A 19,434-nucleotide genomic window follows, 5' to 3' on the forward strand; every position below is an offset into this window, starting at 1 on the left:
TGCTGTTCACAAAGCAAAGTATATTCTGATAAATATATGTTCGTGCTTCCATCCCCCTCACCAATAATGTGAATTCAGAAATATCAGGTCAAACACAGCTTTTTGCCCAAGAGGTATAAATTGTCATCTCCTCCTCTTGGGTCAGAGAAGGCTGGTCAGGATGAGAGCCCTTGGATGGGAGGGGTCAACTAGCCTGGTATAAGCATCAGAGGCAAAGGCAAGAAGCGAGTTACAGCAGCTTTCCTCCTCCTCCTCTCTAGACATCCTTCATTGGGTGTCAGGCGTCTCTGTTAGAAGTCAGGGAGTCTCCTGGCCCTCCTGGTGATCCTCCCTCATCACCAGCCTGACAGAAGCTTTAAGGTTTGTGCTGTTCTTTTCCACCCCATCTGTTCTTGTCCCTTCTCCGACTCACATCCGACTCCCTTAGACCTTCCTCAGGAGCCCTTCTCTCCAGAAGCCTTTCTGTGGCCTGCTGCAGGAGGTAGCTGTGGCACTGCATGTTTACACTGGCTGCACCCGAGCCTAAGCCTGTGATCTCGGCCCCATCCCCAGGGTTTTGTGCTGCACTGTGAGGAGGTCACCCATTCAGGTTCTCACTGGGCTGCATCTCCTCGACCTTGGTCTTGCCAGGCAAGCCCCTCGATCCTTGGGCTGGTGGCTCAACTGCCTTTTGTTGCCAAGGCATGCCAGGGGTTCCTCCCGCTGGTAAGTCCGAAGCCGGACACAAATTTCCCATACGTGCACATTATTGTCATATGATCTAACATGTACTAGTTTAAAATGCAAATGAAACTGCATGTTTATAATGCTATACTTCTATAAGGAAAGCGTAGACTGACAAAGATGGCAAAACTTACACGTAAATATGTCCATCCACTGGAGCACCATAAACTGCATCTACCCATTCATATATACAGATTAGTCGTACAATAAATGATGCCCAACCTATTTTGACAAATTTAAAAAACCCTCAAAACCTACACATTAAACAGTTGAGGCATTCTCCTTCAAGCCCCTTGAGAAAGTTGTCCTGGACACATATACAGGTAACACATGAGGATTTTTACTTCTTAAAAATGCATCTGTGAGCAATGAAGGATAGCTGTCCTACCTCTTCTTTTGGAATTTTGATCAACCGAGGTATTCTGCTGTTGATCAAAATCCAAAAAGAGGAGACAGGACAGCTACTCCATTGCCGCCCCAACAGCAGGTCCTTTGCTTCCCCGGCCTTTTTCCCCTCGCAGAATTCCCCGCTGCAAAAGGGACAAGTTACTAGCCAGTTACTTGCCTCTTCTGCAGTGATACAAACTGCAGGGAAGTAAGAAAATAAAGTCTTAGCTATGTGCATGACGCTCCCTCCAACATGCGCTTATCATTTATTTAACCTTCGCATCTGTTCACGTTTCTCACAAAAACTTTCAAAAACCCTTCACCAACATGGTATCCAATGCAATCCTACACGGACGCCAGTAAAGAAATGAGCATAAAAAACCTGTCAAATTTATAGGAGGATATTCATAACTGATCCCTCCGTTCTGTTTCATTGAGTATAATAAATATTTAATCTTGCAAAAACAGTAACAATGTACAATAAAAATAAAGTAAATGGCAACTTCTTACCGTATAAACCATATAATTCATAAGCAAGTCAATTTTAGTCCTTTTAAACCGTGTTTTTCCACTGTTTTTCATTATTTTGGTGTCTGCTCCTAAAATCACATTAAAACTCACAATGTCAATATCACTGAATTTTAATCAATTCAAATGTAACTGTTTTCTTTAAGGATGAGAAAACCTATGAACCTGAATATGCCTTTCAACTATGCAGGTGCATTTGGTTATTTCCGATACATCCAATTTAATGCTGTCCCACGTGAACTTTAAAACTGAAGCCTTTTCTCTTTAAACAGATAGCAACTTTCTTCCATAGAGACATACCTGCAAAGATGACAAGTCCATGACAAGCATCAGTGTTACGGATTTTACAGCCACGTAATAAGATTTTGTCAGCATCCAGTCCGTAACTCTTTCCTTTCCAAGTCAAGGTTCCTGTGAACTTATCTAGACGATTGTTGGGTTCTTCGCACTCTACCAAGCCTAAAACGATGTTTAATAAAAGATGGGGGAAGGGAGGAGAGAACAAGAAGCACTAGATCACAACAGATGAACAGATAACTGGCAGTTCAAGTTAATATTTTAATACAATCTATTAAAGGAAATTTCATAGAAGCACAATATTTAAAATACAGGTTGGACCTGACATACAAGATCAGTTCCTAGACCCCCATGGATACTGAACCTGTGGATACCGAGATCCATGGGGGCTCACAGAGGACCTTTGGCTGTGACTGCAAGTGCATTCTGGTCACATCCAGACGTGTCCTGAGATGCAAGGAAGTCACGGCACCTCAGTAGGCATTTGAAAGGCACTTCTGGTTTGCTGAGAAACTGAAGTGCCTCTCAGAGGCCTTTGGGTATCCAGTAGACATGAGAGATAGGAAAGGTCTGGTTGGATGGGTGGGTGGAATTGACATTGGCTTTTATGGTATCTGGAAAATGAAATAATGTTTGTACAAACCATCAAATGTTGCCAGTGCACTTTCTCCTTGAAGGTATTTGTCTGTTACCTCCAGAGACATTCTGAACTTTAAGTTGGTTTCACTGAAAGGGAAAAAAAACATTGATTCTAACATGGTAAAGTTCAGTGGAAACAATGCAATATTTCAGAGGTTATTTGTTTAAAATAAGCCTCTGCATATGTTTATTTGGGCTTTTGTTGGGTCATTCCTGTTCTTTAGAACAGGGTTCTATGTTTTTCCAACTGAACAGCTACAGAACACACACAAAAAGCAAACAGACACAAATACAACAACAAAATATATCTCTGGTGCCAAAGAGAACATTTAAAATGAGAAACATTTTTCTCAGGTAAATAGGAACAACAGAACACATTGCCTCAGACTGTGTTCCTTGTGATCCTTGCTGCAGGGGTTGAAGTGTGAGGACAGCTTCACAATGAGAAATAAAACAAGACACAGCATGCAGACCCTGAGCTAATTAGATGCAGTTAAAGTAAAAATTAGTCATAATATGGCAGGCTTTCTTAACAAACTTTGCTGCCACTCAACAGGGTTTTAGAGAAGCTACCTAGAACTTGCTCACACATAGAAGCAGCCATGTTCCACTAAACAAGCACGTATGCAGCTCCACAGGCAGCTGGAAAAACATTAGTATAAGCTTGGGAGGATTCCAGGGAGCCACTTCTTTGATCACAATGGGAGAAATATATGAAGCTGCCATCACAGAAATGGTTGTAGCTGTCTCTGCACCTAGCCTTTTTCTCTGTTCACACCAATGTACTTCCACATAGACTTCTATGCAAATTATCACACAGGAAGGAAACACTGGCTGCTCACTGGCACAAGTCAGACCTGAGAGTAACAGCAAATGTAACAACATAAGCAATGAATAATGTTCTACAGAGAAAAGTACAAGTCACGGCCATGGTCTGCGATTCTATCCCCCAGCAAGAGTTTGACCTGGTGAGGTAAACCATGAAATGGTCAGCCTGCAGTTAAGAGCAACACTGACAGTGTGATAAAGCCTTAAAATGACCCAAGATTGTTTATTACATTAAAGAAAGATTTATCATAAAAAGGAACCTCTGCTATTTGAAAGAACAATGTTTCAGCATTGTCTTATTCCTATGGAAGCAGGTAGAACTAACTGGACCAAAATTTTATCTCCTGATTCCATACAACTTAGAAACAGTCAATGCAAATTCATATGGCACAACAAGACACTTAAGAGTGCAATCCCAACTGGTCGATGGGTCGGTTTAAGTCCCTTACACTGGCCCAGGAGTGTCGTAAACATGACTTAAGGCACATACATCTGTGATGACTTTAGAGTCAGGGAGGCTAGTGCAAGGATGTACACCAGCCTTACTGCATCAGATCCAGGCTAGCAATGAGTGAGTTAGAAGTGGCCTAGGAAGATTGGCACAGGGCGTTGGGGAACTAGGGGAGGGTGGCAGGAAGCTGGAACAGGGCTGTTTTGGGGGGGTGAGGGCGGGCTGGTAGGCAGACCAGGCCAGAGAGGGAGGTGGGGCCATCCTGGGTGATCTAGGTTGTATTCTAACCCCCCTACTGAGCACCTGGTATTACACCAAGATACTTGGATTTCCATCAGCAAATCTGCAGGCACAGATCCGAGTAGCTCCATTGGGGTGGCTGCCGCATGACATGGGATAAGGAGAAATAAATCCCCTTACTTTGAGTTGTGCAACAGCCACCATGAATCCTGCACTGGATATAGTGCAAGCCAGTTGGCCTGCTTGTTCCAGCACAGAATAGGATTGGGCTGCCCGCCATATTGGGACAATAAACAAGGGCATTCATTCAAGAATTATAAAGTGTGTTTTGGCATATTAGGGAAGCAAAACTGATAAGAGGAGCCTTACCCATCTAGCTCAGCTGTCTCTACATAACAAAGGCTATTCGGTTCCGAACTGGACAACAGCAGAATATCAGCCTGGTTGAATAAAGAATAAAGCACATTACATGCATGTAGACATTATACCAGTGTTCCTAATTAAACTTGCATACACACAGAAAAACATTTCACTTACAGGAACAAAAGAATTCTTCCTCAGGCGAATGACATCACCAACTTTGATGTCTTTCCATTTTGTATTTTTGAACCTGAAGTAGAAGTAGCGAGATAAATTTAACTGGGTAGCACAGGTGAGTCATATCTGATGTAGGGGTTGGGCTCTAGAGTCATTGCATAAGGCAAAAATTATGCATGGTTTATTACTCTTTAAAAACCATCAAATGTTGTATGAAAAATACATACTGTCAAATTAGAATCACACTATGAGAGGCACATGGGAACCAAGACTAACTGAGGAATAGCAGATTCACGTCTCTCACCTCACACTCAGTCTGGGGCATACGCACACTGTGGAAGTGGGGGGGGGGGAAAGACTGCCTGCACTATTAATTTAAAAGGTATTTGTGCCACTTTTCTCCAGTGAAAAGTTTCCCAGAATACAAATGACCACCCACTCCTATGTAGACACACTACAACCTAAGTTCTTTCATACCTGCCCTCCTTGATTACATCACATGTGCGGTTGTTAACTTCATTGTCCATTCGATGTCGAGCCTGGAAAAAGGGGAGAAAAGGTTTAAAAAGGGACATTATTATTATATAAACCTACAGCTCTTAAAGTGACCCCATACAAATCTATTGTGCCACAAGTTCTGTCCACTCCCCCTACAAACTTTCTCCACTCCTTGATCAGTCACCGAAGGCACTGAATAGTGTTATCTCAGCAGCCATCAATATTACACAAGCAACTTAGCAAACCCAGAAGTGATGAAACATAACTGGGCAGCAACCTTTACACTTTTTGCATGGAGTTTTGAAATTTCCCAGAGGGAAGACAATAAATAATGATTCTGTTTGCCACGCACCCCCATTATTTGTTTTATATCCACCATTTTAAATTTTGTTTTGTCAAAGTACAATAAGAAAAGAAAATCATATTCTTCTTTAGTCTGAGAAGGTTTACTGTGGAAAGCATTTACGAACCCCTTATAATAGGGTTCCCAAACTGGTGGGTCGCAACCCACCAGGGGAACCAGAAAAGGGCCTTTCCCCTTTAAGAGGAATGGCCTAGAAATTGGCGGCAGCAGCACAATTGAGACGATTGTGCTGCTGCCAGGGAGGAAAGGGTTTTTAAACTTACCTGGGGATCACTATGACTCTCTGGAGGGTCTGGGAACCTGCAACCTCCTATGCAGACCTCCTGGCAGTGCCAAACTGCAGTAGAAATGAAAACTCGCTTCCCAGTTTCACAATGAAAATGGAAAGTGGGGTTTTCCCCCCCCCTTTTTTTTACATCAGTTTGGAGATGCCAAGAGGGCTGCATAGAGGTTTGAAGGCTCCCCAGACCCTCTGGAGAGTCATAGCAACCCCCAGGTAAGTTTTAAAAAGCCCCTTCCCTCCCTGTCACCAGCACAATCGTCCCAATCATGTTGCTGTCTCCTTCCCTCCCCCCACAAATACTTACGGAGTTATATTGCCTTATAAAATATCAGATAAAAGTAGGATCAAACTTAAACTGTGAGGCAAAGAATAATTAAAAAGAACAGAAGGTACTTACAATATCATCCACGAGGTCTTTGACTGCAGTGATGCCCAGAACCACAAGTAAAGGGATCAGGGTTGTATACCATGAGAGGGTGGTTATTTGAGGAATGGCCTGAAAACAAAGCCAAGTATTTAAGAAATGCATACCCTCACTTTCCATCACAGTGACATCCAAGGCAGTGCGTATTAGCTTTTGAAAAATGAAATAAAAGCCCACTCTATACAATGGGAAAACTGCAATTATTGTAATAATTTTTGAACAACAACAAGATCCTATATAATAACAAGAGCACTGCAACGAGATCATGAAGCCATAATCAATTCACTAAAATCTGCCAAATAAATCTGCACTTTTTTCACCAGAAACCTGAACAATATTAAATTCTGCAACAAGCAAGTATGTTTGGAACATATGAAACTACCATATGCCACGTCAGCCCCTTGGTCCATCTATCTCAGCATTGCCAGCACTAGGTCGCCAGTGTTTCAGGCAAGGGCCTTTCTCAGCCCTACTTAGAGATTCCCGGAACTGAACCTGGAACATTCTGCTTGCAAAGTTAGGGCTCTGCTATTTACAAATATCTCTTCTCTTGCAATATTTGAAAAACCTCAAGCAATTTTACAAATATTTCCAAGGAATGCTCACAACACTGAAATGACATAGCTCCAGTGCTCAGTTCACCAACTAGGCATGCATTCTCCCATATGAATCTGCTTCAGAAAGTGGGGAAGATCCCTGAGCTAACTGCTAAGCAGAGTTCTGTCAAATGCTTAATATCTAGTGAATTTTGGCCCACCAATTGTGGCAAGAAAGGGGTGTGTCAGCAGGGATGGTGCCAGGCTTTGCTGGGAGGCTGTTATGTGTGAATGGTGCACACCCTGGCCAGGCCAGGCTTTCCTTCCTGTTGGCAACATTTCCCTCTAAACACATGCTCCCCAGTTCAACTGACTAATTCTCTGCCAATGGGGCAAGCTAGCAAGCAAAAAAAAAAGAGGGTGAGAGTGTTTCTAGGGATTCTGTGCATCCAATTGGTCCCTGAGAGCAAACATGATTTGCACAAGGGAAGGGGGAGGGAAGAGCTTGGGTTCTTCTTTTCCCCATCCACCTCTACTCAATCACATTTGTTCCTCATGTACCCAGAGACCACACAAGCTCTTCTACCTTTTCCCATCCTCTGGCCAATTACGCTTGGCAACAACACAGTCCACTGAGTGCATCTCTCCACAGCTGCCTGCTATAAAGGGGCTGGCTGGCTGGGCCCTCAGCTAGGGCATGCAGTTCTTCAACCAGTGTCCAATCTTGCCAACTTCTGACATCATCCATGGGTTTAAAGTAGTACATTTGGACACTGACACACCAGTACAAGATTGCAGTCTCATAAGCAGTGTAACAAGCTACAAGGCCTACAACCCAATCAAAACTTCTGGAAGCAAACAATGGATTCTGATCTAACTCCCACCTTTACAGTCTATTAACTATTAAACAGGGCACAAAAGAAACAGAATCACCATAAAGAACTCTCCAGTTCTGTTTTACCTGTAAAATGAGTAGACCTAGGAAATAAGAGTTGGCTACCCTTTTAAACTGTTCAAATAAATTCAATGGCAAGAAGGTGATTGGATTATATTTGTAGGTTTTGATTGCATTCCCCTGATGAAGGAAAAAAGAAGAAATTCCAGACAAAACATTAGCATACAAATTCAATTTGAATTTTATGTAAAACATTTCATTTAATTCAAATCATTCTACAAACTGTTTCGAGTTAGCCAAGTGCATTATGCAAACCAGTTTTTCACGGTTGCTGCCTTGAACAAGTCTTAGGAAACTGACTTTGGAGGATGGGCGATCAAATGACCACGCAAAGTGTCTTCACTCTGGAGCATCAAACTCTTTTTGTATATCAAGTGAAAGGTTCCAACTTCTATGAGTTTAAAGATCACATTCACTTGGTCTAGCTTTTCCTGACATTTTGCCCTTAGCTATGTAGGGCATTGTCAAAGGACTAAAAAAATTTTTCTTTCAGGCGTTATTTTTTTTCAGGCGCTGCTTAACCCATTTTTGCCCAGTCCACAGGTGTACATATTTGACCCCTGTTGCATATATGCATTGTTGGGCAGAAATGGTTTAAAGGGCAGCTTGCATGGTAATTGGGCTTTCCAAGCACCTTGGCAGCATCTCCCTCTCTTGCGCTTCTTGGTGACCCCCTTGGTGTCCCCTGCATTCCTTGCCCTCTGAGGACGCCTTCAATCTCTCCCTCCAGTGCCTTGTCAGAAGGAATGCTGCTGAAAGAGTGACACCGGGAGAGCCCAATTATCATGTGGGTTGGATAAAGAGCTTCCATAGGTTGTATGGGCCTTATGCATGACATCCCTGTCTTAACACGCTTCACATTATTGATGGTCATGGAATGGAAATACAGAACATTTCACTTGACTTTCAGGTCAAGTACTGAAAAAATTGACTCAAGCTCCTAAAATGATTACTGCAATAACGAGGCACGGTCAATGTCCCCCTGCTTGCTTCAAATAGTTCTGCAAGCATTTTCTTGCACTATTTGGAAAACCTGAAGCAATTTTACAAATATTTGCAAGGAACGCTCACAAAACTGAGACGACATAGCTCCTCCATTGCTTAGTTCATCAACTATGCATGCATTCTCCCATATGCATTTACTCACCAATCAAGACCTTTCAGGGAGGCTCTCTTACAAGTTCCAGCACCATCAGAGGTTGGGCACTGTGGATCATGCCTTTGGAGGTGTGGCCAGTCCCTTCTCTGTTCCCCCCCACTTAATTTTTTTAAGGAGACAACATTATAAAAATTATCTCTGGCTGTAATGTTTTGTATTGCTGCTCTTTTTGTTATTTTTGTTTGTTAATCCTACCGGTTTAATTTTTTGTATGTCTTTTTGAATCCTTACTGACAAAGTGGGATATAAATTTTTTACATAATTGTTATTGATTAACCAGTCAAAACTCATTTGATAAATCAACTAATTGGATCACAATCCAATATATTACCAGATTTTATTCTCTTATATGTATAAAGAAATCCACTTACTGCATATTTACTTTTCTTAAGGCACAGAAATATTGTTTTCTGGAAGTGGGGCTGTTCATAGAAGGCTCGATCATTTGCTTTAACATGCCAGCTGCAATCTGGAAATCAAAAGACAAAACCCAGAAATATAAAGAACAGAACATGCAAGCGCAAAAAGTAGAAGAAGCTGTTTCATCCCACCTACATCTGATGGCTAGACTTTAAATCTAGTAATTTTTTTTTAAGTAAACAGTTACAGCATAGACAAGTTTAAAAATGAAATAGAAACCAGTGCAACAAACAGGTGAACAGCTGAGCAAATGACAGATATTTCATCCTGATCATGTTCACTTTTTGATCAAGAATAATGTAAAAGGGGTATGCCCCAAATGCTAGCAGAGCTGTGGAAAAACTCATTCACAGCAGATTCAAGATACACAGAGCACTTTATACACATACTGCAAAGTAAAAGTAAGAGAAGCAACTCTTCAAATCCAGCAAAGTAGAGATTGAAGGTAGGTTCAACTCCATAGAATCTCTATGGGTTAAATTACCAGGCCTGAGGAGTGGTGTAATACTGGGGGCGTACTATCGTCCTCCAGACCAGAAACCGGAAGGGGACCTTGAAAAGAGGAAACAGATCAGGGAGGTGTCAAGGAGGGACAGGGTTGTAATCATGGGGGACTTCAATTATCCTCACATTGACTGGGTCAATTTGTGTTCTGGCCAAGAAAAGGAGACTGGATTCCTTGACCTGCTAAATGACTGTGCCTTAGAGCAGCTAGTCATGGAGCCCACCAGAGGACAGGTGACTCTGGATTTAATATTGTGCAGTACTCAGGACCTGGTTAGAGATGTCAATGTTACGGAGCCAGCCGTTGGGAGCCAATGTCAATGTTACGGATTAGATTGTTAAGTGAACATTCAGCCCAATCTAGTGCCTTAGTTGTGTTAACAGACATTCCCTGCCAGACACTTGCTGGCTGCACAGGCTACTGGAGACTAATTGCCTCTTCTTTGCATTAAGAGCTTCTTTGTTCTGTAAACAGAAACTCTGCTACAGGCTATGGGAAACCTAACTGCCTCATTAAGAACCTCTTTGTTGTGCTTTGACCACTGTCATATATGCAGTCCATCATTATACAGGTCCATTGTTAAACAGTGCACACCTGCATATGAAAGATCTCATCCCACCCCACTTCCTGCTTCTATCAATCTAAAATTGCCTTGGGTCCATCAAGTTGAAAACACTTAAGCAAAAAATGAACATTCAGAGTAATACCTCCCCTTCTGTAAGATTTGTTTAGGAAATCAATCCATTTCTTTCATTCTCACCTTTCCTAAGTGTTTCTCGGGTTACCTCCACCTCTCTATTGATGCGGTTTTGCTCCGGTTCGACAGCAGGCAGAACATCCAATTCATCCTCAGTCTCATCGTCACTATAGGGCATCTCCTCATCATTGGGCTGGGAGTCCTCATCGAAGGTTGTTTCTGAATCTCTTTCTGAATGCATTCTGACAACAGTTCCTAAACACAGAATGAAAGTAATTTTGGTCAAGCTGATGGACACAAAACAGAATTTCTGTTTATTCCATTTCATAATCCCAAACTTTACAAAGAAGAACGGAAGTTCTCTTAGCTCTGGGTCCTCAAACACATCTCTGACACTAGCATATTGCAGTTAGTAGCCTTGCTGTTTTGAACTAATTAAAGTTATTAACAGTCTTTACGGATAGCCCCAAGCACAACACACTGCAGCGACCTAAACTGTAGGTTTTTTTTTCCCAGTGACCAACAGAGGCTACAATCCTAACCATACTTTCCTGACAGTAAGCCCCATTGAACAAAATTGGACTTACTTCTGAGTAGACCTGGTTAGGATTGTGCCCACAGAACGTGAAATAATGAGAATTTATGCTCAAATCGCAATTGAAATGATATTAAGATCAAAACACAAAAACCACTTATTTCACGAAATAACACCACTTTTGTTTTCTTCTGAGGAATCCACAAGTAGTTTTCACTCAGGCAGACAGCATTTCCGACGGTGGAGCAGCTGAGTAAAACTATCTGCTAGAGATCTGCTAGAGGGTATGCACATATTCAACAGCTGGGGCGAAGAGACATGAGCGAGTGGGGGAAAAGCAAATGTCTGCACAAAGACACTGAGAAGGAACAGCTTGGCCTGCAATTCTGACCTGCAGGTACAGGAGAGCTACTGCCTGTTTGGGGCTTTCCAAAGATACCTGGGCTGATGAAGAGGCCAGAAAGGTGGCCTGCATGGATCTTTAGTCTGGCCTACAGGACCTGTTCACAAGTCCATATAAGGTGCATTCACTGCCCTTCTGCACAGTCCAGGCCCCCTCTGCATGCTCACCTTCTCATCCTCAAAGATGAACTTCTGTGGTGCTCTCTTTATTATTTTAATGTTTTTCAAAAATATATGGCAAGTTTGTGTCTGGCTCGCAGAAAATGTTCATGTGCTACAATCACATGCATATCGCAGGTTGGCTACCCCTGGTCTAAAATGATGCAGAGTTCACCATTGAAATACTTATTGTGCTTATTGCACAGTTTGTACAATTTTGAATAAGAACTGGGATAAAAACACATAACTACGATTTGCTATTTTAAGCAAGAAATTTCAGAAAAAGAATCACAAAAAGCCACTAATCTGTTATGAGCACACAGCTAATTGTAGCAAAGCCATATTTTCCCCAAGAGGAAAGCAAATATTTAAGTAACTAGCATTTTGCCAAAAACCAAAGATTCCAGAAAACAAGCCCACTACTACACAAAATCTCTTTTGCATAGCAATTTCACAATGGTTTCAATGGCAATTGATTATCAAGGCTACAATCCTATCCCCACTTACCTGGGAGTAAGCACCATTGACTACAATGGGACTTACTTCAGAGTAAGCATGCATAGGATTGGGCTCTTTGACACTGTTAGGCACATAAAACAATTCTGAACTTACAAATTCTTGATACCAGGTAACCTGTCCCAAGTTCTTCATCTGCCCATCAGATCTCTATCCCACATTCCTTCAAGATTTAAGCACCACATGCACGGTCACTTCCCCCCTTTTTCCTCAAGAGCAGGGGTGGACCAACTTTCAACTTTAGGGATCACAGACCTTTAACAATTGTATAGAAGAGGGAATTTCAGCAGGTGCAGCTTGTCATCTCACAGATGACTTGTTTCCTGTAAGTTTTTATTTTCTTACACTGGTATTAGAGTAGCTGGGGCTCCTTGGGCATCAAAGATTCAGGTGAGAATGGTTGGGTTCATTAGAGGAGAGGACCTTCAGAGAAGGCAACTCTGTCATCTTCCTTTGGATGAGACCTAAGGAAGAGTTAGCCTCATGCTAGTGGTGTGAGTAAATGAAAGAAGTTAAATTAATTCTGACTAGTCAGTAAAAGCATTAGACTATGTTAGGGTTTTATCTTTTCTTTGTGGTTCTTTTCAGCAGGTTCACAATACATTTCAGCCCTGGAGGTATCCTGCAATTTTTAGGAGCCTCCTGTAACTGTTGTACCTTTAGCCAACTGCATCTGGATTGTGCAGAAGCCCTTTTTGTTAGTTGTAATAATTAATGGATTTTAATAAACTTTGTGTTTCTTATTCTTTCTTGTTGGGGTTTCATCCAGGTATCTGGGAACCATTACTCTTCCCTGATAGGGAGTAAAAGAGGGGAATTAAGAAGACCCCAATAATTTGTGTATTTAATAGGGAAGAGGTATTTAGCCCAGGGAATCCCTCTAGTAATCCTGGCTCTTGGGCTGGTAGCAGCAGGGTAGTTACTAAAGGGTCTTGCCCCTCAGGACCCTGACAACCCCAAAGGACCCATATTAGAAAAAAGATGGTTGAGAATTCAAACCCTACAACTGAAATAATGCAAATTCCTCCCAATGAATCAGAATCTCCATGGGGCCCACAGCTACTAAAGCAAGACATGTGCTTCCCAGCTGCAAAGCTGCTATTGTAATTAGCAATTAATTTCTAAGAGGAAATTCCAGAGGCTGAACTTGGAAAGGAGGTTATTAGCCTAACTGTGCATACCTGCCAAAAAGCCAACAGTTGTCCCAGCTGCAGTCCTCCCAGATTCAGGCACATGTTTCAGACACAAACATTTAAGCCTAAAGGACCAAGTAAATTTGTGTGATCCAACCATCAGTAGTGGTGATCTCATACAGCCAATCAGCCACCTGCTGTGTTTTGCCAACTATGCATCCAATCTGACATATAGCTCGAGCTCCAATTGACCCTAGGTTTACTGCCTGTACTCCATTAAGGTCAGAAATGGTCTGAGATCAGTCATGAACAAACTCTCAAGATGCTTTAGCTGTGGCTTGCAGTTAGGGTTAGGCAGCAACTGAGAAGCATTGGGTGGACAGATCATAGAGCAGATTACTGAATAAAATCTCTTCCAGCTGAAAACATGTGTGCAAAAATGAATAATAAGGGAGGAGAAGTGAAAGGCTTCTGAGACTAAGTGACACTTTCACAATACAACAGAACACCACACAGAATGGAAAGCGTGTGCTGCACCTTTTTCTCCCATGTCACCTTTTTCTCCCATGTAAACAAAGCCTATTGGAACAGAATATGCTGTACTAGAGCACGCAACTATAGTCCACCTTGGTCAACTGAACAATGATGTCAGAGCAGATAGCTGCATTGAAAGGACTATCAAGGGAAACTAGTGATAATGGCTATGCTAATACACTAATGCGCTATGCTAGTGCACTATTTAACAAGAAGGAACATGTTATGTGGTCGAGGACACATCTAGTTCAACAATTAGTTACCTGTATTATTCTGCCAAAGGGTTAGGGCTGCTAACCAACTGGAATGCCTGACCTGGGACATAATTGAAAATATGAACACCACATTTTCTCTTCTGTCATTTGCATATAAGAACAAAGTGCTTATCTCTTGCCATTATCTGCTTAATGATGTCACTTTCTGCTTAATGATGTCACTTCCAGCATTTCGGCACTCTTTATGAAACAAGTTAGACATCCCTGGGTCTAAACTTCCTTTTCTATCTCAGTAGTTCAGGGTTTTTTTTGTTATTCTAAATCTTAGGTGGTTGATTACCACCATTATTATAAGAAAATTTGAAAACAAAATAAGTTCTCAGTTTACAGAGGAAAAAAAAGACTTCAATAGTAGACAGCTTTTGCACCAGGCATCAAAGATAGACCCATCAAACACAGGTGGGCTCTATTCCCACCCCAAGGACCTGCCCAGATATTAGATTTCTTTATTCTACAAGTTGACAATATTACCAGTGATAACAAATGGCAAAATCCTCCTCAAATGCAGGTGCATAGTAAAATGTGGGTTAGTGTCTACCTATATGGGCTCCATCAGTATCCTCAGGTGCCGTTATCTAATCAATTTTCTTTACAACATATTCCATATCCTTTAAGGCAGGCGTCTCCAAACCCCGGGGGCCAGATGCGGCCCGCAGCAAGCCTCTTTCCGGCCCATGGCCAACCTCTTGTCCCCTGAAAGCCTCTGGCCCACTCAACTGAACATGACCAGAACTGTACTCTGATTGTGTCTGGAGGGTGTTCTGAGGGCCAGAGTGGTTGAATGAACAAGCCCATTCATTCATTTATTCACTCATCTAAGTTCCATCTCCAATTTATTTATTTAAATTTTATACTTAAATTTTTTTCCAGCCCTCCACACCACGCCAGATATTTGATGCGGCCCTCTGGCCAAAGAGTTTGGAGACCCCTGCTTTAGGGAAAAAAGGGTAACAAAACTGCAGCCTTGTCCTTTTGGATGGGCCATGAAAGATAAGTTAAGAACTTCTGAAAGCCCAGACTGTGTGGCAGTTGCCGGCTACACTACATACAGCTCACAACCACTACATGAAAAAGAACATCACAAAAAAAGTAGCTTTTCTACCTAAGTTAATGTGTCTGGAAGTTAATGTGTCTACCTTACTACACTACAGTAATTAACGAGCTTGCTGGCAGCCAAAGGTTGCCAAAAATGCCAGCCAAGTTTAAGCTTTAGCAAGGTCATGATTAAGTGGGCTAATGATTCAACCTCTACTTTGGAGTTGGCAGCAAGTGCTCATGAAAAAGCTACTGTTTTGTGGTCACAACATGGAATTGGGACGCCTGGTTAACTGACATTGACTGACCGATTTTGGAGTTTAAAAATAATCCAGTAGACTCCAGTACATCCCAACCAGCCATATGTCTACCCTCCTCTCTGACAGCAGTCAACTATGACAGTTAATTTCCTGACATAGGCTAAAGCCTAAGTATGTACTGATTTCTAACTGTATACAGTTATTTCAATAATTACAATTATTTAAACGTATACACCATTCTAGTCAATGGACTGGCTTACACCTTTCTTCCTACATGTTACCACACCTATGCCCAAGGGACTCACAATCTTAAAAAAAAAGCTTGCGAGATTAAAAGAAGCCAAGTGAACTAAAAATGACATTATAAAGAGCTATGACTTCAGTCCCAAATGTGAGAGACAGAAGGAGGGAGGCAGAAGGTGAATCCCAGCTCCTGGACTGCTCTCTCCTCCACAAACAGCACCACTAACTGCCAATGACAAACAGTGAAAAGGTGTAGCAGAGACTTTCAGGGCTGCACGGAGTCTGGTTTATTACACGGTCTAGGGAGTGTCCCTGTTAATGCCTAACAGGGTGGTAAAACCGTTAGCCTCACGTCTTATCAACTGTTCTTTGAGTCTTTTTGCCTGGTACCAGATATTCATAAAGAAAGGCAATTATGATCTTGATTACTTCCTTAATTAAAAAAAGGAAAAAAAGACTTCCATCTAAAGTACAATACAGTACATTTAGCTATGCTAATGGCCTACCCACTCCTCATCAGATCATCATTTTATAAGATATGAATTGTTATGCAGTAAGAATCCAGGCAGGTGGAAATACAAGTGGCTCTCCCAGCCTGCGTGGGAGAACTGGAGGCCACAAGTGAGACCAAACCAAGAAGATTCATTCTGAAATGTTGTTGGTTCTTGAAAGAGAGAACCTCTTTGATCATAAAAATCCCCTTGAGAGATTTAGAAACACCTGCCTATGTAAACCGCCTTGAATAAAGTCAGAGGAGTAATCCGATGACCAGAAAGGCAGTATATAAATACCTAGTTATTCGTTATTATTAATATCAGTGGCATTCCCAGAAGGGGTGCAAAACACTAATTTTTTCAGGCACCTTGTAAAGCAGCCTCTCCCCCTTGCCTTCAGAGCTATTCACAGCTACAAAAGCAAGGTGGAGGCAACTCCTCTGCTCTTTTTTTTCTTTTTGCTGTTGCATGGGATGAAACAGCAATTAGGATATGTTATAGGCAAAGCAGTATCTGTGGAAAGGCTACTTGGGAATGACTCAGTTTCCGATCTGTAAATATAAATAGCAAGTGTCTAACCTTAGGTTTGTTGCAAGGATAAAGAAAAAAGGAATGTGGAGAACTTTATTTCCAAAATGTATGTTACTTTGATACCTAAGATCTGCACAAAGCATTCATTTAACAGAGCTTCTTTAAGCTGGTACAGTTAGGCAAGGAGCAAATTCTTCATAAATATAAGTCCTTTTGCAAAGTGACAACTGGACCTTTCGCACACTCTCCAATACATGTCCCGCTCTCATTCTATTCTCCTTCTGACATTTTGACCTTCCTCAGAGAGATTTCAAAGTTTAACACAAACACAAGGCTTCCTCCCTACTTTCTCCAGTAATTGCCATTGGGTTCAAAGATCAATACTTTTAAACTTGAATTACTCGTGTAACTGTCCTCAGTCTATCATCAATACTGAACTGTATATATAAGCCATGTGCTCGAATCAACAGCACTCATGTAAAACAGTACAGAACAAAGACATCACTACAGATGAGAGTGTATTGTCTGAAGTGGTATCAAGTCTGAAAGGTGTGAAGTCTTAGCTAGCTATGGATTTCTAAAATTTAACTTTATTTCAGAAGTTTAATTAAATCACAGAGCGGAAGCATTTTCCCCCAAGGTATGAGATATTTGAATTAGCCAAGCCAAAACAATATCATATCAGGCACTTAAGAGCTTACTAGAACTGATATATCAATTGCTCTCCTCCAGTCAGTGACTTTGCAGAATTAATGACTAGCCCAAAGATTCTAAAGGATTGTACTTTAGCTCAAATTACACTTTAGAAATGCATAATCTGAACCAGACGGTTTTACTACCTAGAAACTTCATTTTCCAAATGGAAGATGAAGGAAGATAAAGATCCTTCCCTTGTAGAAAAATACAGAGGTGTCAAAATTAATCTTTTCGGTGGTCAATACCTCAGTGGACCAAGGTTGTGCATAACATATGCAGTACCCTCATGCCGCTGGTCCATATCTTTGGTAGCAGAGTGCAGCACGCCCACTGAGCCAGAGAGGTTTACTGACCAAATGGAAAGCAGCAGCAACTTGCCACTTGGTCTAGCACAAGGTCTTGAATGAGTGATCCAAGGTATCACAGTTACAGCTGAGCATGCAGCATAGACCATCACAGTAACAGCCACCACAATATGATCAGGGCCTCAAACTTCATGTCAGTTTCTGCAGGTCATGTGTGCCATGGGTACACAGCTGCCCACTACATTTTTAATATGACAACCTCATGTTCTTAAACACCTGCATATACAGGTGCTCAGAGAACCTCAGCTTCACCACACTCCACAGTGCATGTGCACAAGTGTTTAAAGATACATGATGATCATGATGTAGAACATGTAGAACATGATCATGATGTAGAACATCTTTAACATGTAGATCATGTTAAAGATACATGATGATGGAAGAACTTAGGAACCTGTAACTAACTACCTATTTCACAAATATCTATTTCACATTTTGCAAGCCACAGACTTAAGTAACAGCTGCAGAAAGGAAGAGCTTTGCATGCAGAACTAAGGTAAACACCCCCAACAGAGTCATGAACAGCCATTGGGAACACTCTATAAAATTCTTACGAAATCTGTTGTCAGCCGTGATGCTCACTAAGTGACTGGGACTGTTGCTGTTTCTCAGACTAACACATGTCAACTTTGCATAGGAGGATAAAAGGGAGGGGGGAGGAATGCCATTATATGCCAACCCTGAACTCTCTCCAGGAAGGGCAGGATCCTAATGTGGTAATGTAACCGTTTTACAGACACCACTCCTTCCATTCTATAAAGCTTTAAAACAATATAATTACCCATTTTACAAGTCAACGTTCACCAGAGAAAACAATATATCTGCCCATCAGAACCACACAACTCTTTTCCGAATGCTGAGAAGCCCTGGATACTGACAAGAATACAATGCTTCTAAAGATGCACCAAGTGTTTCTCCCCAATAGTGCAGTAATCGCAGCCAGCCTCCCTGCACACAAATAGAGCTGGGCTACAGGGTGAAAGGGTCCAGCTTCCTGAAAAGCTCAAGCCCTCCATACCTCTCTTTTAACAAACGAAGCACAGAAGCAGACAGACTACAAGCAGACAGACTACAGCTCATTTACAACTATTAGACACATCAATGTAATGCTCTCCAGAGGGTAGTCATAGTTATGAAAGCACATGACATACCATTTGGTACTGGCCATTTGAAGTTTTATGGCCTGAAAGGAATGGACATTGCATCTCTAAGATAGTAAGGGTCCTACATGCCCATTTAATTCAACATCCATTGTAATACTATGCAGCTGCTTTACATCTGAGCCAGACCACTAGTCCACCACTGCTTAGCCTAACTGGGAACAGCTCTCTAATGTCTCCCTTAACACCAATATCTTTTTCTCTGGAGATGCTGGCAGCGTTGACCAAAGAACTCCTGGCACCTCAGACACAATGCCACATGCTGTCCTTCCCTTGTGATGCACCAACCGCTCCTCCTCCCACTCTCCAATTATCTAGTGTCCTCCCCTCTTCTTTCCTTTACCCTTCCATTCCACCCCCTACTCTTCCCTCCCTCACACTTCCTCTTTTGCTCCAGCTCTCTCTACCTTATCCAAGCCAGAGAGTGGGAAGAGGAGGGGACCGAGCTGGGAACACCCAACAGAAAATAGTTACTCCTCCGTCCTTTCTCCAGCCATTCTCTTCTACTCCTGTTGGCAGAGGGGATTTGACACAGTGAATTAGGAGAGCTGAAGACAAGATGTTGTAAAAATGTGGGTTATGAGATGGGAAACCAAAAGGACAGGAGAAGGGAAAGCAGTTCCAG

The 19,434-nt window shown here is 41.9% G+C and overlaps 1 protein-coding gene across 1 annotated transcript in view; it reads right to left on the bottom strand.

Moving 5' to 3' along the window:
• ATP8B1 (ATPase phospholipid transporting 8B1) overlaps positions 1 to 10,712 on the bottom strand; it is a 34,911-nt gene extending 24,199 nt beyond the window's left edge. The window contains exons 1-10 of the mRNA XM_066613246.1: positions 10,535 to 10,712; positions 9,221 to 9,318; positions 7,697 to 7,810; positions 6,173 to 6,271; positions 5,108 to 5,169; positions 4,631 to 4,703; positions 4,463 to 4,533; positions 2,579 to 2,661; positions 1,939 to 2,097; positions 1,621 to 1,709 (exon numbers count right to left, since the gene is read on the bottom strand). Of these exons, the coding sequence (XP_066469343.1) occupies positions 1,621 to 1,709; positions 1,939 to 2,097; positions 2,579 to 2,661; positions 4,463 to 4,533; positions 4,631 to 4,703; positions 5,108 to 5,169; positions 6,173 to 6,271; positions 7,697 to 7,810; positions 9,221 to 9,318; positions 10,535 to 10,712 (1,026 nt within the window). The remainder of the gene's footprint in view (positions 1 to 1,620; positions 1,710 to 1,938; positions 2,098 to 2,578; positions 2,662 to 4,462; positions 4,534 to 4,630; positions 4,704 to 5,107; positions 5,170 to 6,172; positions 6,272 to 7,696; positions 7,811 to 9,220; positions 9,319 to 10,534) is intronic.
• Positions 10,713 to 19,434: the final 8,722 nt, after the last annotated feature.

This window comes from Tiliqua scincoides, chromosome 2 (genome assembly GCF_035046505.1).
Source record: "Tiliqua scincoides isolate rTilSci1 chromosome 2, rTilSci1.hap2, whole genome shotgun sequence".
NCBI lineage: Eukaryota > Metazoa > Chordata > Lepidosauria > Squamata > Scincidae > Tiliqua > Tiliqua scincoides.